The 24771-nt window shown below is 35.9% G+C and overlaps 1 protein-coding gene across 24 annotated transcripts in view; it reads left to right on the top strand.

Annotated features, from left to right (window-relative positions):
- The first annotated feature begins 5714 nt into the window (after nucleotides 1–5714).
- The window catches only part of LOC128205483 (zinc finger protein 768-like), a 58947-nt gene continuing 39890 nt past the window's right edge, over nucleotides 5715–24771 (top strand). For 19 of the 24 annotated variants that reach the window (XM_052907174.1, XM_052907172.1, XM_052907171.1 and 16 more), the window contains exons 1-4: nucleotides 5715–5808; nucleotides 7628–7781; nucleotides 9832–9988; nucleotides 13371–13991. In XM_052907174.1, the coding sequence (XP_052763134.1) occupies nucleotides 7692–7781; nucleotides 9832–9988; nucleotides 13371–13991 (868 nt within the window). In that variant the 5' untranslated portion in view covers nucleotides 5715–5808; nucleotides 7628–7691. Of the gene's footprint in view, nucleotides 5809–7627; nucleotides 7782–9831; nucleotides 9989–13370; nucleotides 13992–18137; nucleotides 18950–20174; nucleotides 20558–21788; nucleotides 22462–23230; nucleotides 24689–24771 lie in introns of those variants that run through there. The other 5 variants (XM_052907152.1, XM_052907149.1, XM_052907154.1 and 2 more) reach the window with 5 other exon arrangements.

The raw sequence follows: 24771 nt of genomic DNA, 5'->3' as shown, positions 1-24771 counted from the left end.
TTCTTTACACTGAAGGTAAAAATCACGCTTGGCTCGATTTTTTCGAGGCTCGGGGTATTTTCGCTTGTCCCTGGGAGTTCGAGCCAACGGGGTTCGACTGTATGTGATTTTGTGATGCCTCGTTACATCATGCTACAGTCAAAACTCGTTGGCTCGATATCGCTTAGCTCGATTTCCTCGTTGGCTCGAACTGGATTAAAAGGATCGATTTTTCCTTACCATATCTTCATATAGAACTCGATCGGATGGCTCGATTTCTCAATGTTTTGATGGGTATATCCAGAAAGGGTGTTGGTTTATATTAATTTAGTTTTGCTCGACGGAGAAGACAGAAGTAAGCTTATATGAATCACTCTCGATTCCGTTTCCTGGTCATAAACCAGAACTGTGTCATTTTTGGAAGGCCATGAGAAAGTTCCCCTGGTGGGGCTCGAACCCACAACCTCTTGGTTGAGAGGCAGACACCTATCCAACTAAAGCACCATCACCCTGGAAGAGGTTTTATATATTGGGAAAGAATATATAGAAACACTAACGGAACAAAATTGTTTGCCCTTTAAAGCTTGTAAAATACTAGTAGGTCATTTCACGTCCGATTTCAATTGAGATAAACAACAAAAATATAAACTGAAATAATGTGCAACCATGATGAGACCAACTTGTAATGCATTGCTCCTGCCACCACGCCACCACGATGAATGGATGAATGGAGACCTACATATAATGCCTTCGTTCCTGCTACAACTATACGTCGGTGAACGGAGACCTACATGTAATGCCTTCGTTCCTGTTACAACTATCCGTCGGTGAACGGAGACCTACATGTAATGCCTTCGTTCCTGCTACAACTATCCGCCGGCGAACGGAGACATACATGCAATGCCTTCGTTCCTGTTACAACTATCCGTCGGCGAACGGAGACCTACATGTAATGCCTTCGTTCCTGCTACAACTATCCGTCGGCGAACGGAGACCTACATGTAATGCCTTCGTTCCTGCTACAACTATCCGTCGGCGAACGGAGACCTACATGCAATGCCTTCGTTCCTGCTACAACTATCCATCGGCGAATGGAGACCTACATGCAATGCCTTCCTTCCTGCTACAACTATACGTGGACGAACGGAGACATACATGCAATGCCTTCGTTCCTGCTACAACTATCCATCGGCGAATGGAGACCTACATGCAATGCCTTCGTTCCTGCTACAACTATACGTGGACGAACGGAGACCTACATGCAATGCCTTCGTTCCTGTTACAACTATCCGTCGGCGAATGGAGACATACATGCAATGCCTTCCTTCCTGCTACAACTATACGTGGACGAACGGAGACCTACATGTAATGCCTTCGTTCCTGCTACAACTATCCGTCGGCGAACGGAGACCTACATGTAATGCCTTCGTTCCTGCTACAACTATCCGTCGGCGAACGGAGACCTACATGTAATGCCTTCGTTCCTGCTACAACTATCCGTCGGCGAACGGAGACCTACATGCAATGCCTTCGTTCCTGCTACAACTATCCGCCGGCGAACGGAGACATACATGCAATGCCTTCGTTCCTGTTACAACTATCCGTCGGCGAACGGAGACCTACATGTAATGCCTTCGTTCCTGCTACAACTATCCGTCGGCGAACGGAGACCTACATGTAATGCCTTCGTTCCTGCTACAACTATCCGTCGGCGAACGGAGACCTACATGCAATGCCTTCGTTCCTGCTACAACTATCCATCGGCGAATGGAGACCTACATGCAATGCCTTCCTTCCTGCTACAACTATACGTGGACGAACGGAGACCTACATGCAATGCCTTCGTTCCTGCTACAACTATCCGTCGGCGAATGGAGACCTACATGCAATGCCTTCCTTCCTGCTACAACTATACGTGGACGAACGGAGACCTACATGTTATGCCTTTGTTCTTGTTACCAAGGTGTCGGATGAATGGAAAACTATATATGTTTACGTTGTTCAATACCCTATCATCTAAAACATACTCTTTGTACTACATGTACTTTACTCACAGATGAGAAGCATTCAATCCAAATAAGTTTTAGATATTTTGTTTCTCAAAAGATTTTTACGATATTTTTATTTTTAGATAGTTTTGTCTCAAACCCGTTGAGTCTGCTTTTTTAAATTATTTGAACAAAAACTAAAGTAGTTTTTATGTCAATAGATCCCAATAGACAAAAAGTAAACATGCCCTCTTATAGAGAGGGCTTGAGTAGTTGATAGCAAACATATCTTCTGTGCCCCCGTCGTTTTGGGCGGACGCACCGGTAATTGATCTGAAATGTAATGTGAATGCGTCATATCAAGATTGAGTTTATATGGACATTACAAATAAAATATAATGTATAATTTCCATCCATTGTCAACAAGTTTCTTTATAAGTATGGATGTTGTTGAGGAAAGTCAGATAAAACTAAAATGCAGATTTCATTATAATATTAAACACTCAATGCTATAATAATAATAATAATAATAATAATAATAATAATAATAATAATAATAATAATAATAATAATAATAATAATTATACTACTAGAAAACATCATATTTTCAATATGGCCTTCTAAAACAGTACATAATGAAATCTTTACACAATTCGCACATGTATACATACTACAATGCTGAGGGTACATCTACCCGGGAACAGTTGATTCCCGAAAATAAAGCCTAGTTATTTAAACATCCCCCGCTATATAGCTGTATAATGGTTTAACACCGTCAGATCCTCCGTACGATGTAAATAATTATAAATATATATTTTTATCACATAAGGTGTAAAGGAATTCTACCCGAAACATGTGTCGTGTACAAGATGCAAAATACAATAATCTTTATTTTAAAGCTGCACTCTCACAGATTTACCGTTTTGACAACTTTTGTATGTTTTGTCTTGGAATGAGCCAATTTTTGCGTAAATATCAGAAAACCAGTGTTATAAGAATGCTGATAAAAATCAGATCGCAGTGTTTCATATTTCCTTTCCAAAAGCTATATTTAAAACATGTTTGAACATAAATATGGAAACATGCGGTCTGCTTTTTGTTAGCAATCTCATATCACTGGTTTCCATGCATTTTCGCAATTTGACTCGTTCAAAGAAAAAAGTTATCAATTCGTTCAATCTGTGAGAGTGCAGGTTTAAGTGGAGTAAAGGTAAAAATAGCTCAATTACCTATTGCCGACATACCTCTCTCGAAGTATAAATATTTGAAGTAAGGCGCGGACAGACCTTATTAATGCCAATAACTGCCCGTGTCATAATTTACTGGGTATCCGACAATGAAGTATTTTGAAGCCAACACTGTTACATGATGTGGAAATCACGATGACTGACACATGGGTTGTTCCGCAGCACCAACAGTTTGTAAAGAAGGTCCACCCTTTAGGACTACCCGGATGGTCTCAGAGGAGGCGACATCGGTTTGCCGACAATATAATTTAGTTTAGTTTAAACTTATTTATTTCACAACTATTCAGTGTGTGTATACCACGTGATGAATTACGTCATATATGCTACGTAGAAAGGCAATATTTTGCTTAAAATAAAGACTTAAATCAAAGATATCTTATCGCTTACTACACCATTTAAAATGAAACAAATGCCAGTCTATGCCGCTTCAAGAGCCCCACCTTTGTTTTATAACCGGAGTTTGATAAGGTGATTAGTTTCATCAAACACTTCGACAAACCTGTTTCCAAAATAATCTTTTTCAAGACAGTGCTTCGTCAGACGGCCGTATCGTGAAAAGGTTTGTCGAAGTGTTATGAGAAACTAAACTTTCAATCAAAATTTGGTAAAAGACCGGAGACGGGGCTCCGTAAACGGCATAGACTGCGCTATGTTTCATTTAAAATGGTAAAGATATGGAAAAGTTATCATTGCTTTAAGTCTTCAATCGAAGCAAAATATTGCCTTTCGACGTAGCATTTCATTCGGAACTCCTCGGCCATTTTTTTCAAAAACAACCTCGGATGTATTTGGACGGTTTACATACTCAAAAAGTGGTACGTTTAAGTCCGCTGCAAGTAGATCGCGTAGTAATTTTATTTAGAAGTTAAACTTTGTGACATTACTCTTGGGATTCTTAATTATGTTTGCAATAATACAATTCAATGGCAATAAATTTAAACTTAGATCAATAAATACAACTCTAAAACACTACATTTAATTAATGATATAATTCAAAATTTTACGAACTACTTCAACTGATGTACCTGCATACATCCGAGGTTGTTTTCGATAAAATGGCCGAGGAGCTCCGAATGGTAGCATTTATGACGCAATTTATCACGTGGTATACACACAGTGCTATTGTGAAACAAGTTATTACAACATGATATTAATCGCTCGCGTTGGCACGATGTTACGCGAAAGTGTGGTCTTGTGTTGTGGGGGACACCGGAGTACCTGGGGGAAACCCACTTGTCCGGCTTGGTGACCACAAACCAATCTCACATGCGCCCTGGCCGGGAATCGAACCCGGGTCGCATAGGGGAGAAGCGAGTGCACTAACCACTGCACTAACCGGACAAGTAAATATAAAAATAATTTAGTTGTTTTAATTTCCGTCAGTTTTACTTGGACGCGGAATCAGTCGAAGAACAGTCACTTACATGTTTTTGCTATACCTTGCGCATTCACTTGTGTATTTCATTATGTTGGGAAAGAGTTTTATTTTTTAGCTTATGAAAACAGTGTGTGAACGGTTTAGGGCCATACAAAATCGTTCTTATGTTTAGCGTCAACCGTTCGTACTAAAAGCTATTTAACTGTCCTGAAATAAACAAAAGACCCCCTTCCCCCCACCCCCCCCCCCCCCCCAAAAAAAAAGAAGAAGAAGAGAGTACTAAATGAGTGACATCCTCAGTTGAGCCTCCTTAGTCCAGTCAGGACATTTTTTAACTGTTATATGGACTTCCACTGCAAAATGGGTTTCAAATAAAACTTTATTTAAGCGTATTGATCATTGAAATTACACAGAATGCATATCTGATATCGAATGCCAGGAATAATAGTACTAAGTATAAAGCATGTTGTTTGCATTTGTTATCTGTAGTCGTAAAAGGAAATAAAAAAAATATCTGGCAAGATCGTTGGTCATATAAATTGTGTGTGTTTTTTATCGGGAAGACAAAAACCTATCCATCCCATGACGCTAAACAAAGAAACGATTTGGTATGGCGCTAGTTACGTTTAATTGCATAAGTTACATGACTATATGTTCGCTTGAGCACACTTTGTGCAGCACCAATGAAATTTAATTTGATGATAAACTTGTTCGAAAATCAAATATTGAAAAAGACTTTTCAAATTTAAAGTTATAATATAAAATGGATGCATTGGGTTAAAGTGAACAGTCAGTTCAATAAGTATACATTTCAGTTAAATGTTGCAACCCCTGAATGGATGAAATTATTACGAGCTTTATCAATATTCTTCGATTTTACTTTAGATTATTGATATTTCTGAATTAACATCTCCACATTGCAATCAGACTGAAGTCTGAATAGAAAGTTAGTGAATGGGAAAATGCAACTTATCAATGAAGTTGTCCCATTTTGTAAATACAGATAACTTAACTTGACTAACAACATGAAATTTCTCTTAATATCACCACGGATCTGTCTTTGCGTACTTTAGTACACCATTATAGTTGTGTGTAGCCTTGTTGCGCGTGGGTTTTCAAACTACAACAACAACCAAAATGGCGTAAAAAGCGGACAATGAAACATAAATTTTCTCTAAAAAGTCTTTTGTATACCATTTCTTCAAATATTACTGCGGTAAATAAGTAAACTATTTATATCCAAAAAAGCCTCTGGTAGTAAATATTGCAATTTTACTTTTTGTTGTTGCAGCCTTCGAGATCTGTTTTCGCCGTACATTTTTACGATTTTCGATTGGATTTTAAACTCAAGTCTAAATATTTAGAAGATATCAATTGAAAGTTGAACTGCAAAAAATCAATGTTACAAGCAGGGAATATGTAAACATGACTAGTATAGTGATAACTACGCAATATACCATCCGCTAATTTGTTATATTAATAAATCTATGTAAAAGTGCAACACGGCCAAAGATGCAACAGATCGCTTCAGAGAAAAGCATGCTCGACCCTGAAGGGGTCTACTGGTCTTTATAAACAGTAAATTCTCAATCCACACAGAGCCGGAGTATTGTTAATTTGCATGTTACTAGCCACAATAATGCGTGTATAGGGAACTTTTTTAACATTTGGATATTCATTTTGTTCCCTAAACGTCACAACTCCACTGATCCATACCAATGTAAAATATATTCTTAAATTGTAACTCCACAATACTTAACACTTTCCTGTTTAATAAAAACACAAAAGCTACACATTAATTATTTTGGTCAATACCTTTCTCTTATTTCACTAAAGCAGTGGTCGAAATTAGCACAAGCCCGTAAGCCCTGCATTGGTAAAATGTCTTTCGGGCTTGCTCAAATTCTGAATTTTATACAGCAGGGCTTGTTAAAAAATTTGATGCCAAGTGTCACAGGGTGAGAAAAGTGTGCAGCCAGACCGGGGCTCGAACCCGGGACCCCTCGCTATCAGGGCGAGTGCTCTACCGAATGAGCTACCGGACCGCTTACACACCTCCTCACCACATGTGGAGGTATCGGTACCGTGACATACTTCCCCGCAAACTGGAAAGTCGTCCTCGAATTTGAGGAACACCAGTGCTAAGGAATGCACATAATTAACACTGAGAGCCCATTATGCTGCCAAACAGTGCTGCCACGGCCCCACGTTGGGCGCCAAATGTCACAGGGTGAGAAAAGTGTGCAGCCAGACCGGGGCTCGAACCCGGGACCCCTCGCTATCAGGGCGAGTGCTCTACCGAATGAGCTACCGGACCGCTTACACACCTCCTCACCACATGTGGAGGTATCGGTACCGTGACACAAGCAATAGTATAATAATTCGGGCTTGTTCATCCAAATTTCGATGACTGCTGAAGTATTAAATGAAACACAAATAATCAGTTAGTTGAGATCGACTTCTGTCAATAAAGCATCACCATTTTGGAACCATCTAGCATGTGCCCGTTATCTTTCTGCTCAATATACTTAGCGCTGGGATCTGTCATTTTTGGCTAGGAAAACGACAAGTGGGATATGGACACATAGTCACCAAATAAATAATCGTCAAAGACTCTGAAGTGGCTGTTCATATGGACTAGCATATAGCCAACCATAGCATACTTCAGTCTATAACAGAATGTTATACTATGAATGCACATCTGCCGCCTACTGCTAACCGTAACATTACTTTCCACTCCTAGAAAACTCTTCGGAGTCTTGGCCTGGGAAACTAAAGGATTAAAATTTCCCACTGAATTGATAAGGTCATGAGTTATGCTACCTGTTGATTCCTGTTTCCTGATTTTACCGCATGTAATTGGTATATATATATTTGCATGATGGTTTGGACACTTGAAAATTTGGACCCAAGAGTTAATCTGAGACTGGAGATTAGATTTAGCTAGTCAAAAGCCCTTTTGAATTCAATTTTCTTAGCTATTCTTAAAGATTATAAATATATGATTACATTATAAGTCCTCTTCAACTTTTCAGGTGGATGTGTAAACCAATAAAACATTCCATTTGATTTGCCGAAGAAGAGCTGATCCCCACCACAATGGCGCCACCTGACATGGATGTAATCAAGGAGGTGCCAGGATACAAAGTCATTTTGAAAGCTGTTCTCAAAGCTCAGATACAGCAGCTGGTAAGTCTTTGCTGATCTTCCACTAGGTAAATAACAGAGAATATTCTTTCTTGTTGCACTCTGCAAGAATGTTGATGTTATTAATCAGAGTTTTTCGCTTACTCACATTTAGCTTTCACATATATATGTACATTTGTGTACCGAGTTCGAATTTAGACTCGCATACTCGCAAAATGCGAGCGACATTTGCAAATTGCGAGTGACTTTTATTCAAGCTCGCAAAATTCTGCGAGTGGCTTTTTCTAGACCACAAAATGTTTAAAGGAAAGTAGAATAAACATGAACTTATCTCCGCAACGTAGTCGAGTGTAAACAGCCTTTAAGTGGCATGTTAACACTACCAGTAGAAGACAGTACAGAGTCATGCTCTAGTAAGTTTTCAAAAATAAAACAAATACGGAAAAGGCCGAGTTTTATCTCGAATCTTTCCGGGATGATCAGAGGCATGCATATTTCAAAGCGAATACAAATGACGTATTCATCTAGCTCAATCATTGGCTGAATTTGGCGCTTTCGCGCACTACTGTGAAATCATTAATGTTCGTGGGGCATTAATGTTCGTGGTTTTCGTGGGTTAGGTGATCCACGAATTCAAGATCCCACGAAATATAAACCCTTTATTCACTTTTTCAATTGCCTTGTTACGTACATACTCTAGTATATTATTTACAGAGGTCGCAGTATAGTGTGTTAAAACCTGTCTCACTGTATAACTTACGATCATTATTCTGTTAATATATTATAACTGCCTTTAACAAATAATGAACCAAATCAATTAAATGTGTTTTATGCAACAAGTGACAGTTATAAGCACGTGTGCTGTTAATGAAAATCTCCAAGTTTACAAGATGTGCGTGATGAGTGTCTGTACTCGATTTTTTTATTTAATGAAATAATTAATCGATTACTAGTACATTGAAGGTTACTAAGCACCGAACGTGACAATATACGCACCTTTTCGGTGTTTTCACAGTTTGCAAAATTCTTAATTAGCATTAAATGGCTTCCCCTATCTGTATTTATGATCAGGGTACATCTTCTTTTATTACCTTTATTCCCAATTAAATCGATAAGTGACATGGGTATATGCACTAATTGGCATGTCGTACCACATTAGCGAGTGTCATAAACCGAGTGACATAGAAGACAGAAATCACGGGCCAGCGCGTGGATATTATGCAGACGATCTAGGACGATCGCATCTTCGATTTTTTTTTCAAAAATGAAAATCCACGAATTTAAGTACCCACGAAATTGTTTTTTTTCCGCAAACCACGAAATTTCATGCCCACGAACATTAATGATTTCACAGTATATGTAAACCCCATCAACCTTTGAATATATTTCCGCCCAACTGTCAAAACGAATAGACTTCATCGATCGATATATTTCATGGTCTAAAGCATCCTTGCTACATTTACTGTTGCTTTTATTTATTTTGAATTTATAATGTTATTGTTTTAATACTTAAATAAGACTTAATGAAATCTGTAGCTTGCTTGCCAAATGGATATTACCCGATGGCGAGGGTAAATATACAAAGTGAACAATGTCAAATTATTGGACAGCTTTGTTATCAAAAAGCAGCCAGCATCTGATGAATCTTTCCGAACCCCCCAAAATGAATATGCCATCAACAAGTTCCAGCAGTTGAGTGACTCAAGATTTATACGTTTTAATATTCATAATATGTCTTAGGTGTAAATTGTTCATTAAATTAGACAATATCATAAGGGAATAAAGCAAATAATAAAATTGCAAGTTGATTTTTCATTTTGCGAGTTGCCTCAAAAAGCATTCGCAAAATTATGCGAGTGCTTCTCAAAGTTAAATTCGAACCCTGGTGTACTCACATTTTTGTGTACTCATATTTTTGTGTACTCACATTTTTTTATTTCGGACCTTTATATAATAGAAGGATGGACGTACACTTTGATATTTACACTTTTTGATATTAATTCTCGCAATGGGCACCTTTTGGGCCCAGGATATTTTCTAGAATACTATATCTTTAGTTCAGTAAATTCATCATAAGAATGTTGACTTTCAGATTGAACAGCTAGCGACCACAACAGAGGAAGAGTCCATCATTATTACAGCGAGTGTGGCTGACGGTACCCTAAGTCACCTGGGCTCTGACTCTGCTAAAGGCTTCCTCGAGGACCACGAGGATGTCAAGTCACAGTTCCTGGGATACTGCCTCAAAAGTATGTTATGTTCCTTAACTATATATTGATATTACACATTAATAGTCAACATTTGAAGGGTATCTACATCTGTGTCTCCTATAATTTTTAAAGATGCACGCTTACTCCCAAATAAGCAGTACAAGACAATACAATTGTTTTAATTTACCGAAAGGATGAATAAATATCGAAAACAATGTTTCAACTTCTTATGAAGGATACCGTGTTTGAATTGAAAGAAAGGTGCAGGAAACACAGAATTTCTACCTAATGAGACTCTCCGTAATTTTTTCGGACACACAAGTCATTTGATATTTGTGCGTTTCAAGCTATTAAATACATGGTTACAATCTTGTTATAATCAGTAATTGATATTTTCCATAAATGCATTATTTAGTAAGTAGTTGAAGGTTTATCACTCAAAAATTATGTTTGTTATATTGGTTATAAATTCAAGTATTATGTTAAGAAAAAAGTCAACGCCTTGGTTTCATTTTCAACTTTGTGCATCTGCAAAATTTGTAAGTGTAATCTTAGCCTGCTTGTCAGCCAAAGTATACGCTGATGGCATGTAATTTCTACTGAACCTTTTTTATTGCATGATTCTCTTATGTTTCATGTGTAATACGACCATAAGGTTATTTCTTGTTTTGTATAATCATAATGTAATGTCATTATACCCCCCAAAACAAAGTTGGGGGGGGGGTATTTGTTTTGGGGGGGTATACTGGAATCGGGTTGTCCGTCTGTCTGTCCGTCCGTTTTTTTTTGTCCGGGATTCATCTTTGTCGTTATTGAACAAATCTTTTTCAAACTTTCAAATATTAATGACCATGATGTAAACCTGTGCCTCCGTGGATTTGGTCAGAGTCGCATGATCCTGAGTGGAGTTGTGGCCCCTTAACCCTTTACTTCATAGATACGCAATTTTACTTATCTATCCATAGCTTCATAGATACGGATCTTAACGTTTTATCCATAGCTTCATAGATACGTAATCCTACGTATTCGTAATGTAGGGGCATTTATTTTCATACCTGATGCTTGTTTATGCGCTATAAATTCATATTCATGAAGTATAAACATCGATAAATACAATGCACTAAAAAAAACACTATGTTACTATTTAAAGAATTTCGGAAAATCGCAAAATAAGGTCACTGGTATCAAAGATGCGTAAAACGTTGACTGCGCAGGTTTGTGGGCATTCCTGTCTCGTTTTCCTCGTGGAAATTTACACAATACTGCAAGTTATAATTAACTACCAATAATACAACTATATTTTATTGATCACGCGCCTGACGTCACAGGTCATGGTTCGAAAACGTGTCAAAATGTCGGCCATGTTGGATAAACAAAAAATCATCTGGCTTGTATAAACAAAGGCCATAAATCATTATATGGGACATATGTGTCACTTCTGTTTCGCTAATCCGGTCATAAAAATGCGCATCTGCTTCTACAAATTGAAAGTAAGTACAAATGTGTTATAAAATAATGACTATCCCTATTGTTAAACTTTGACATGACCCAATTTAACATCGATCAGCTGTTGAAACACGTGTTTTCGAATACACAAGAATGCAATGTAGAGCTAATTTCTGCTCTTGTTAACTTCAGTTTAAAACAACATTCCTGAATAATGTCATTTATATTTCAGTGTTTGTCTGACGAATCGGAACATTCTGGCTTCAATTAAAATGAGTTTGAGACATTGAGTACGACGTCGAGAATTCAGACCTCGGCGTCACGCACACAAGGATACGAGCAATGAGGATTTTTAAAATCAAACCCAAATGACAATACATGGACATGCAATAAACGATATAAATTTAGTAAACAATAGCATGCAGGCCTCATTTAGTAGTTGAATAATAACTTTATTTGTTCATTGTAGTGTTAAATAACCGAAAGTTATACGTACTGTGACTGTTGATCAACTTTTTTTTTCTTCTGTATCATATATATAAATATACCGTGCTTCTTTGTTGTGAACTATTTTTTAATTCTGTCCATCTTTGTTTCAATTCAGGTTGCATTAAATGAATTATAAAGATATGTTGTTTATATAATATTTCGTGTTATGTTTGATAAATAAAAGTGTAATAAAAATTAATTTTCATCAAATTTGACATATTTTTCTGTTTGTTTATGAATATCATGCGGAAATAATTTAGATAACAAAATAAAATTTATATGACTGGATTGGAAATTTAATTCTCTATAAACTTTACATTGATGACTTATTGATTAAACCAAAAGAAATACTAAGAAAATAGGTTTGTAATACATTAGGGTTAAAATTCCAATGATATCAATAATCTCCTATGAAGTAGGGGTACTGATATGAACTGATAAGCCATGAACTGGCAGCCTGAAATGGCTTAGGTTTACATGAAGTAAAGGGTTAATGAGTTAAATTGGGCAAAATTAGCTTTGTCCAGGATTCTTCTTTGAAGCTATTGAGCAAATCTTTTTCAAACTTTCAAATATTAATGGCCATGATGTAAACCTTTGCCTCCATGAATTTGGTGGGAGTCACATGATCCTGAGTGGAGTTGTGGCCCCTTAATGAGTTAAATTGGGTAAAATTAGTTTTGTTCGTCCTACTCCTTCGTCATTTTTGAATGAATCTTTTTCAAACTTTTAGCCATGGTGAGAACATTTGCCCCTGTGATTGTGGTTGGAATCACATGATCATGTCTCCAATTATGGCCCCTGAATAAGTTAAAATAGGCAAAAATTATACAGCTTTGTCTAGCCTAATCCTTGGTCATTTTTTCTATAAATCTTTTTCAAACTTTCAGATGTCAATGACCATGATATGAACTGTTGAATATATGATTTGGTGCACCTGTATTAATCAGAATGTTTGCATGGCCTTAAAAAGACCTTTAATTGATTTTGTCCTTAAAAAGACCATCAAAAGTCCTGAAGTTAGGTGCATACAGGCCTTAAATTTGTTACAATATTCGCTTTGGTGGCCTACTCCTTTGTCATTTTTCAATATATTTTTCTCAAACTTTCAGCTATCCATGACCATAACTAAGGCCAGGGCAAACAACCTAGACAGGGAAGGGTTGGGGGGTATTCATTAGCCTTTGGCTTAACGTTCTAGTTTGAAATGATGTCTGTTGTCATTTTGATATACTATTTTATTGTCAAACTTTTTAAGAAAAAATGAATTAAATCTTTACTTTTGGTGAGGCCTTAAATAAAAACCTACCTATTCTACCTATTTTTGAAAAGAATGTTACCCTAACCAAACCATTTTTTTTGGCCCAAGAAATGAGTCGTCGTTATTTTATACAATAATTATGGCAACTTTTAAGATCCTATTTGTATACAGATCTAATATAAATGTGTTATATGAATCAAAACACGTTCTTTCCCTCTCCGTCAGCGCACCACCAACGCAAGCAAGAGGAGAAGGAGCGAAAGGATCTGGAGGCAGAGGTTGCCAAAATACAGCAGGCCTTACCCCCTCTTTACCCATCCCCAAGGGGCTCTCTTAGGGGTGGTTACAGAGCCCGGGCACCCAGGTTCACTTCGCCGAGATTCCCGGGCGTCCGGCATGAACCTTACAGTGTACCTCGAACACCCTCGGTAAGACCAGGAGTTTCACCAATGGCAACAGAACCTAAAACAAATGTTAAAACCGAACCATATGACCCAAACATGAATACAAGTGGTGTAAGTTTGCTTGACAATGACGATGACAATTCTAAATCCTCTTCTTCAACGATTCCAACTGAACAAGGGCAAGAGGGAATGGGACAGGGATCTGGGGATGTCTCGGGTCTTGTTGTAGCAGGTAGTGCAGATGATGACAATGATACTGATAATGTGACAATCAAACAGGAAATATTGCAAGGAGAGGAAGATCTAGAAATCACGGGTGTCGAACCCGGGATGCCCATTCCCACTAGTCAAGCGTGGGACCCAAATGCAGCAATGGGAATGAACTTTGACCCCTCAGGCGCGACCGGTTCCCAGGCGGACTTGGCTGCACAGCAGGGATACAGTAAGTGGATTATTGATAATTATTTGATTAAACCAGAAAGGAGGCTTGTGGAATGGTGATAATACAGGGTATATGATCTGAGTTTGTTGACAGATTTAATTATCTGGAAAAATTTATTGAGATCAAAATTAAGTGTATTTAAAGACTGATCAAGTATTTAAAGTAAGTTTTATATTGATTGATCATGCAACAAAGGCTATTTAATAATTTGAACGCAATCAGTTAAAAAAGTTCAAAGGGATATCTATGTAATTCATAAATCTCAAATGGAAGCCAGAAAACTGATTACTGAAAACAATTTTTATAACTGTGTATAGGCAGCTTTTCAACAATTGTCTAAGTACTGGTACTGGTAAATGTATTAAAATTCTTAGTTAACTGTTGACTTTTCACCTACATTTATATATATGAAAATGACTCCCAACTTCTTTTTCTTCTAACGAGTTAGTTTACCACATAAATGTTTTCTGATAATGTTAGATGATGCTTCCCCTATTTTCACTACTTCTACAAGCTTCATTCTGGTTGACAAGGCTGCAGGAAGGAAACGTCACATTCCAGGAATGTAAAATACTGAATTTGAGCAAGCTGGGAAAGCATTTTAAAGCATTTTGACCAGTGCAGGGTTTGCAGATTTTGGCTAGTTTTAACGAAGGTTATATGATATATTTTGATGATTATATTAAACAATTAGAAATCTGAATATTTTGTATACATGTACATATATTCCATTAGGAAAATGCTGCTTTAACATTGTAATGGTTTGCGACAAACATTAGAACAAAAATGGATTAAACTATCCTTCCTGGAATCTTGGTTATGATATTTGTATGTGGCTAAAGGAAGCGTTTTGTTGAAGAGAATATTACAGTATGAATTTATTTTTATGGTGTTGAAATGAAAATATCCGTAAATTTTTAAAAAGAATTTAGAAAAAGTGCTCATTTGTGCTTGTCATACATTTGCTTTTTCAATCTAGTTATTTCATCTTTGTATTGTAGCAAATAAAAGCTTAGTTTGTCATTTTAGTCAAAGTTTGTATAAATACTTGAATTATTAAAATTCAATTTCATTTGTGATACTTAATAAATACTGACTGTTTATAATAATTTCACAATTTTTTGTTCTCATTGATAAGGTGGCCGCCATGCACATATTATACTGCGGGATGACCTTATTGCCCACTGATTTCAAGTTCGATATGAGAAATTTGGCATTGATTGTTCAATTAATCTGTATAAAGACAATTTTTATTTTTTAGCAAAGTTTCGACAAGACGCTGAATTTAATTATTGTTCACTGCTTTTATTTGTTCTATTGTTTCAAGTTCCTAAGCAAGGCTGTTCCATTAGCCATATACTATAAACGTATATAGATGTATATAGTTAAATTGTCCATATAATATATTTATTTATAAAGATATTATTGATCAATTGTACATGTATGTTATTTATGTACATCTTGTACATTGTACTAAGGTTTTGATACATTCAACAATTAGTTTCATGCTGTTAATATCTGAAGGGTGTAAACTTGTAATTGAATGCAAGTTTATATATAGTAAATAACAACAGGTAAATGTACTAAGGTGATATTCCAGCATTTTCATCTTTTGAAATATAGAAGCCAATGATATATTACTGAATTCATTTAAATTTCACTAGCTTTATATATATATATAGAACTTTGTGTTGCTAATTATAAGCATATTTATATGAATATATAAACCTTCAACCTCTGAAATGTGAGCGCAACATAGATGCGTTTGCATACATAGATGTGTTAACCATCGTACAATGAAAGCCCCACCATTTTTTTCCTTTCACTTATGTTAAAAAGATGTTAAGTTGAATAAGTATGCATGCATGAGGTTAACTATACATACTCATCATGTAATTCCTTTGCCTTCAATTTACCACTCTCTCTTCTGTTTCTGATCTACTGTTTATGTATTAACTCTCTGATAGGTAAGCTTCTGTGGTAACCTGTTAATTCATTATTCTCCAAAAGAGATTGATTGGTTAATGCCCAATTTGATGGGTAGAAAGGGTACATAGTTACATGTATTTGAATCATCAGGTATAAGAAACTTGCCCAAATGTTATGCCTAGATAAAAAAAAGATCATCCCAAAACGTGGGAGATGAACAGAGTCACGTATATTGATAGTTTATAATGCCTTAAAATGTTACCTGATGAAATATATATATGTGAGCTTTCGTAAAATGTTTAATAGGGTATCAGTGATAAAAATGTTATCAACTTCAAATATCAGTTTGAGGTCACCATTGCTCCCATTCTGGATGTTAAGTTTCTGAATAGAAAACATGCTCCACCTATAAGTGGGTATAAATTAGCTTTAGTTTCATTTTTGTGTCATCGGCGAAGCAAGGCAGACACATATTGGGTTTACCTTGTCTTGACGTTGTCAGGTGTCACACTTTCATTTCAGAGCAATGACTATTGATTGACTTGTTGTAGAGTCTTCAAACATTGTATGCACATTGGTCATGGTCAATAGATGGACCATTTTATTATGGGGTCTGTAGGTCAAAGGTTAAGGTCATGGTGACCTTTTCTAGAAAAATGATCGGCACTCCCAACAGGCTACACTTTCAATTTACAAAATTCTAGTCCATGTATTATTGAACTCAATGCTTGATAGTTATAAGCTTATATATTCCCTTTGACATAACTATTTTACACGTCTTTCCCTCACCCAACGCTTTCATGCTATGACATAATTCTCGCTTTAACTACTATGGAAACATTTTACCACACTGGTATTACCGTAAGAACTTTCAGAATTGAGGAATTTGTCTGTTTAGCAGAAGAATCCAGCTCACAGATGAACTTGAGACCTTCAGAGACAGCAGTGAAAGAATCCACAAAGAAGGTTGAAGATGAAAATTCAACGGTCATCGTGCAAAGTGTTTTACCATTCACACAAATAAAAGAATGGCAAACAGATGTGATAAGTTGACTTGTTTTCGTGTATTCAATATTTCTTATATATATATATTGGAACAAAAAATACCAATGTTTTTCTTTTTGCACTGTTTGTGTTTTATTTATTTATGTGTGAAATTATTCATGAATGTGTAAATCTGTATGCTTGAATCGGGTCGTAAACCTTTTATTACTTTATAATACTTTTACAAAGTTGATGCCAAGCTTTACATTTTGACCATTTACTGCTTTGTTTATAAATGTTTTGTTCCTGTATTTGTCTGCATACATACTCCATTTCTGGCAATGATGTTAACAATATTATTATATACACTTATATAATGGTGTCCAAAGTCGGATATTTCAGTGGGACATCTGAATTTCGAGGCAGAAATTGATTTCAGGCAGACAGTGGAAAACAAATGTTTTTATTAGTGTTTAATGTAGCAGAAAATTTAAGTGCACCCTGTAGGTTTTGCCAGTCAACTTTTGGTTTGAAATATTTGATACAGTAGACATTTAATTGAAAACCATATAATTTTAAGACACTAAAAGAAGAGACCTAAAAAGTTTAAGAGCTCTTGTACACTGTACTATTTTATGTCAAATTTGTGGTAAATCAGGATGTTACTTAAACTCAGTAATTTATTAGACCTAAAAGAAAAAACAGGGCTAAAATGACAAATTTCCTGCAGCTCCCGACCCCTGAAATCAGGAAAGGACACTTGATTTCACCTGTTGGTGTCCCTTCAAGATTCCTAGGAAAATTACGTACAGTTCAAGTGTCGACCCCGCCCAAGGTTGTTTGTCAATTTTATACACCTATTCAGGAATGGATAAGTTTCATGATATTTCTTAAATATGATTGAAAAAAGGTAACTTGGCAAGTTCTAAGTATAGCCATGAATTTTCAGAACCAATCAGGCCAAGTGAGTTAGTTTCCGTTAGTTGGCAATTTTATATTATCGTATTACAGTCGAACCCTTTTTGCTTGAACTTGCTTGGCTTGACTTCCTTGTTGGGTCAAACTGAATGTATAGGACCAATTTCTTTACACTAAAGCGAAGCATTTCCGCTTGGCTAGAAGGCCTGATGTATTTCCGCTGATCCCTGGGTGATCGAGGCAACACGGTTCGACTGTATTTACTACTTAGCATTGAAAAAAAAGTAATTTCTACATGTAGTCATGTATTTTCAGAACCAAGGGGCAAGAAAAGGTCTGAGGAATTTCTCAAGATGTGCAATGACACAAGAATGAAATTGAAACTTAGCTGGTGCAGCTTTTGCGACAAAGCTTTCCCAAGTAAGACAAAACTCGTCCGACATCTGGTTGTACATACCAAAGCTAGGCCATTCGCCTGCCGTTGTGGAAAGGATTTTACTGATATGAGTGCTCTTAAAAGGCATCAGAGACGATTTGGACATGATCAGAGTCCATCAAATGGATCGAAAGACAATAAACAGCCTGTGAGGAATGTATATATCAACAATCTGAGCACTCCTAAAAACATTCAGAGTTCTTTATCAACACATGAAACTTGTAGTGTAAAAATAAGTACTGGTTGTGAAACTGCAGTAGAAAGAAATGCGTTCGGACAAGATGATGGCAGTTATGAGATAGAGTTTAATTCAGATGTGTTTGACTCTGAAGAGGCAAAGATCGTTGTCAAAACGGAACCAATGGAGGGGCCTTGATGTGTGATAGACAAGGATTATTCCTGAATGAAGTTTATCAGTTATCATATATTTCTGTAGTTGATGACCATAGACCTTTTGTTGTAATATATTTATTTACCATTATAAAAATCATATTTCCACTTTAAAAAATCAAACATGTTTGGCAGACTTATATAAAAGATATATTTTTATAAAAGGAAGATATTGTATATAATGCTTGTTCTGTGTTTTATGGAATTATTGTACAGTATACAAATTAGATGACATTTCTGTAAATCATTTTGCTGTTTTCTATGCTTTTGTACATATTTTATATAATGATGAATTGTTAACCGTAATATAATAAAGTTTCAAAGTATGTCGGTATCTACATTAGTTTGAAACTAATCAAAGAAATCTATGACCACCAAATATTTGAATTTGACTAATAAAACAAGCAGTTGAAATTAATATTTCAGATTTTCTGCAGAATTAATGCAAAATCTGGAAGATTTGCGAAGAAGCACATGATATGGTCGCATTTTAAAGAACATCAAAGCATTGTTGAGGAACAAGTTTTTCTTTTATGAGGAAGAAACATTTGGAATAAACTGATCAATGCCTTATTCAAGCTTAAGGAACGATTTTGATAAATGATTGTACAAGTTTGGGGTTAAGATTGCATTAACTATTGAGGGTCATTGTGCGTCTCATTTAGTGTGTGTTTGACCTTGAACATTTTGCCTTGGAACAAGCTCATAGACTTTAAATATTTGGCCGCTAAGTCTGTCCCTGTACTTTCAGGGGTAAGGAATGGCCTTACATGTTGATTAAAATGACTGAAATGATAATTAGGTGACTATAAATTAATTGCTAGATTTCTATCCCCACCTGCCTCTCTTTTTCTGCCGCCCCATAAATTTAATTGTCTTAAATAATGTTGAACTAGGGTCTGCATATTGTATTGATCATGGAACTGCCTTAACCCTTTGCATGCTGGGTAAATTGTCGTCTGCTAAAAAATGTCGTCTGTTTTATTCTAAATTTCTTTCAATTTACTTAAAACTTTGGGGATATATTGACTGAGTGGCAAACAGCTTGGAACCTGACCAGGCGCCGAGTTACTCGGCGTCTGGTCTGGTTTCAAGCTGTTTGCAAAGCCTTTAAAATCGCCATCAGCAGCTTAAGGGTTAATTCATACCTACGGTGTCGATGCATAACTTTCATATGTAAAATTAAATAGGAGAACTGTTATGATGATGTTTGTAGTTCGTCTAGAAACACATTAGTCATGTATATGGTCCTGCAATAAGAAAGAGGATAACCACATATTCAACGGTGAAACACTCATAGATCTGAGAAAAGAAACAAATATAAAGACAGCCCCATTAAAAAGCAATTGGATGAAAATCTAGCAATTAATTTATATTGGCCTAAGTGTTGTAACAAAATGATTTTATTCTGTAAGGTGAAAGCATGCTTTTTGAAGGGAGGTGAACTTAACACATCAGCCTGCTTGTCCTAAAATCAAAGGTTTTTGAAGCCAGACTAAATGTTACCTGTATTATTTTCCTTACAGGGGATGGCTCCTTCCAATTGGAGGAACTAGCAACATCTTACATGGGACAAGAACTAGTCGATATTGGTGACATGACAGTCCCAATATATATCTGCACCATACCCGGCTGTGGGAAGAAATATTCACGGAAATTCAGCTTTGATAGGCACATGACTGTTCATACTGGGGAGAAAGCTTTTAGATGTACAATGTGTAATTATGCGTGTAACAGACGGGACAACCTTAAAACACATATGATTAGACACTCAGTTTTGTTGGAGAAGTGAATTAAAGCTGCACTCTCACAGATTTACCGTTTTGACAACTTTTTAATTTTTTGTCTTGGAATGAGCAAATTTTTGCGTTAATATCTGCAAACCACTGATATAAGACTGCTGACAAAAGATCAGATCGCAGATTTTTATATTTCTGTTCGAAAACTAATGTTTTATGCCTAACCATTACTAACGGTTTAAGAAAAATGCATAAAACATCAATTTTTTAACTTAAACATAAACATCTGCAATCTAATTTTTTGTCAGCAGTCTTATATAACTGGTTTCCATGGATTCTCGCAAAAATTTCAAAGTTTTCAAAACTTTCAATCTGTGAGAGTGCAGCTTTAATACACAAGTGTTGTGCGCAATTTTTTTTAGCTTGTCTTTTGATCAAGGAATAAAATGGGAAGTATTGACATAGACTTGGTTCCAAACCTTTACATGTACTTCTGCCAAAACTAAATAAGCATTCATCAAAATCAATTGAAACTTGGTACACATGCTGCTAAAAACGATACACACATGTACAGCAAGGTTCATAACTCTAGCTTTCTTAATTGTTGAGGTATGCCCCCTTTTATGACTGAAAAACAACAGAAAAAGACAAGTGATGGTGTTCGTCCGGCAGAATTCTTGTTTTGTAAAGTTACAGCAGCTGCTGTGAACTAAAAAGGATATATGTGTCTGTTTGTCAATGTGTGCATACATGTATGATTTCAGAGTGTGTGTTTACAATGTCTAGTCGTGTCTGGTATAATGTTTCTCTGTTCATATTGCAACAATAAAAACTGGTTGTCTATTCTTTCTTACACTTTGTCTTAATCTGCTCTTCACTGCATAATAATGTCGTTTTCCGAAATCAATCTTGTGCCTATAGCAACTATTATCAATGCCTGACATTCTACATAGTCACCATGCATTATTTGTTCAGGGACATATTCAATATTGATCTTTACATTGTTCTTTAGATATACCTCAGTGATTCCATTCAGTCCATTGGCCAGTTATCTTTACAGTCCAATCAAAACACTTGGAATTCTTATCTTAAATTAAGTGAAATCTAAGTAGGGTTTTTGAACATAGCCCAAGATGAACAGTGAAAGGTCCATTTAAAAAGTTGGAAAAAAGTACTGTAATGTTTAAGTACAGTTGCCAGAGCTGGGATTTTTTTGTCAGGTTGAATCAAAATATTTCAATCTTTTATAATTTTGTACCCGTACAAGATATTTGACGTATCGGTTGGAATTAATCAGAAAGTTTGCTTTTTGTGATGAAAATTACTATGAAAGATTAGATTACTGTTAACTGTGAATTATAAGTTTTATAGTTATTGAATAATTCCGACGCTCGGTTACAGGTTTCAAGAGGTCAGATCTAGAGTTGTCAATTGAGGAAACAGGGGGAAACGATCATCCTGTTCCTGATGAGAAGCCTGCCAGACTTACGGGCAAGCATTTTTCCACCTTTATCCCTGCCAAAGCTGGAGCAAAGAGGGCCAGGCCCCTTAGAGACTGTGTTGCGTGTAATGAAAAGCTAATGAACAGGAAGGGTTTCAAGAGGCGCCAGACAGCGTTCTGGTGTCCTGATTGTAAGGCGGCCTTGTGCCATCCGCAGTGTTTCAAAGTGTACCATACTATTCTTGACTATAAGAAAGTCTTGAGTGGAAACAGGGATGATGAAGTTCAGGATTAATCTAGAATTTATGATTGGAACCTTTCAAATGAATATGTAACTGCTAGTACTGGTATTGTGTTTTTCTCAGGACATTTGCAAAGGAAATAGTAAGAATTTGCTTGATAGATATAATTGGCTAGTGTGAAAACATTTTTTGAGGGGTTTTGAGAATTCTCTGATTGTGCCCCAATACCTTGTTCACCTGTTATGATAATTTCGTAATACAGCTTTTGTTTTATTTTATGTAAACTTGGTTTCTGTTTTGTTACTGTTTTGTACTGGTTGCTGTTTTGTTACGGGATGCATATTCACCTTATTTGACCATTTTGTTAGAAAATACACAATCATGAACTATGTGTTTGTTATTACTGGTTGTTGTTTTTACCTTGATTACAATCAGATGCAAATTTTCTTTGGCATACAACCCACATTTTCAGCTAATGAAATTGCAGAAAAGCAATCATCAAGTACTAGACTCAATTCATTAAGAATTTCGACTTTCGTGGGTGTTTAAATGTGCTCCTACTGCCACTCTTCCGATACACAGTCTCGGCGTCAGATTTTGCTTAACAATTTGTCGGCCAATGAGGTAGTACTCTAAGAAAGTTGGATGACCTTAAGTAGACCAAATATTACTGTAATATCATGTCAATAAACTGTTACATAAAATTGACAAATCATACTCACTACTTAGAGAAGTTCAAAAACAAGGGTGTACATATATCTGCATATGATTATATTAATTTTGTAGGTCTAGAACTTAAAAGTTAACAACGTGATTAACGGCATCGTTGTTAACTTTAAAAAGTGAACAATTTATAATTATGTGTTGAAATATTATAATATAACAAGTACAGCTGAGGCAGTTCTATAAAAACGTGTTAGGAATAATGCAGATCTTTATTTTATCTGTGAAACTTTCAGAGCAACACCCATTTGAAAGTTAACAACTATGTTGTTAACAACCTTCTTATCTTTAACAAAGTTCTAAGCAATCTGCTTGATGACATTAACAGTTAGTCTATTATGTTATATTTTTTGTGCAGCATTTAAGACTAATCTTGCAATTATGTGCAGAAATGTTTATTTTGACAAAAGAAAGTTCATATATTCTAATACTTGCAGAATCCAAGCCAGTACCCCTAGATGTATTAGTAATGTCCAGCCAGTATACAAACCCAACAGCCCTGGAACCATTGTCTGATCTACATGTAGAAACCAAATGTGACAGAATAACCAATGTCAGTCACCATGGTAACAACATACAAAATACAGACAGCAGTGGGCCTGCAGGACCGACATTTGTTACACATGATCAGCTCCAACCAATGATGAGGTCAGACGAAAATCCTATGCTGGATATGAAAAACTTTGAGGTGGTGTACTTGCAAGGGAAAAACTATGTTATTCTAGAACAGAATGGTGCTACAGCGTATTATATGTGCTGTTTTCTGTTGGGAGATCATCTTTGCAGCAAGAAGTTCATGAGCAAGTATGCTGTGGAGAGACATGCTCTCACCCACACAGGGTCTCGACCGTACACTTGTAATTGGTGTGGTCTGAAAAGTGCGAGAAAGGACTATATTTCTTCTCACAGTAAAAGGTGTTTCAAAAAAGAATAGCCTCAGTGGTCGAAATTAGCAGAAGCCGGTAAGCCTGCACTGGTAAAATGTTTTCTGGGCTTGCTCAAGTTATGGATTTTATATACATGTAGCAGAGCTTCTTGATAAATTTTGATGGCAAGCACTTATGTAAGAAGAAGAGCTTGTACATCCAAGTCTAATTTTCATGACTTTAGCCTATGTGCCCAAATGTATCTATGTTGAAAAAAAAGAAAAAGATTAACCAATTTTATTGTATCTATGTGGAGGCAATACTTGTAAAAATCTAATTTTCTAATTTGTATTATTGGACAAACAATTTCAGATAAAAATTATTGAATCATTTTAACAAGGCAAAAAACTAAAATCAGTGATCGAAATATGAATAAAATGCATTATAATTTATAAATGATACTATTTACTAACGATTACAGCTGCTTCTAAGGTCTGTCTTTAGGGATATATACTAATGCATACAGTTGCTTCTAATTTAAGTAATTGTTTTGCTAACAATTTTTACTTGCTATTTAAAACAGCTGCTTCTAATAGATCAATCTTTTTTTATATTTATTAATGATTGCTGTTCTGCTGCTTCTTAGGTCAATGTGCTGCTTTTTTGACCTCTGACTTAGCTTACTTCACTTTTACTTAATTTTTACCATATACATTTCAGATACAATCTGATATTTGGAAAAATACAAAACAACCTTGTATGATAGCAGATCATGTTTAATTAACTGTGATTAATTATGTATACATGTGGATGTACTTTAGAAACATGTTAATAATTATGCATGCAAGATCAAGTGATAAAAGATGGATGCATTTGATAATGTGTGGGCAAAATTTGTGAGAGAATAAAGCTTAGAAATAAAGTTTGTTTCTGGTCACAGCCTAAAGTATGGGTCGGTCAGCTAGAAATTAAAAAACAAATAAAATTGCATGGCGAAAAGTATATTTGAATTATACTCATTCTTCTCAATTTAGGTCAGGTAACATTGTTATTGGCTTTATAGGCTGCAAAACTTTTTGGATTGAAAATGATATTTTTTTACATGGTTGGTC

Source organism: Mya arenaria, chromosome 10 (genome assembly GCF_026914265.1).
Source record: "Mya arenaria isolate MELC-2E11 chromosome 10, ASM2691426v1".
Lineage (NCBI taxonomy): Eukaryota > Metazoa > Mollusca > Bivalvia > Myida > Myidae > Mya > Mya arenaria.
This window is presented reverse-complemented; position numbering and strand designations above follow the sequence as displayed.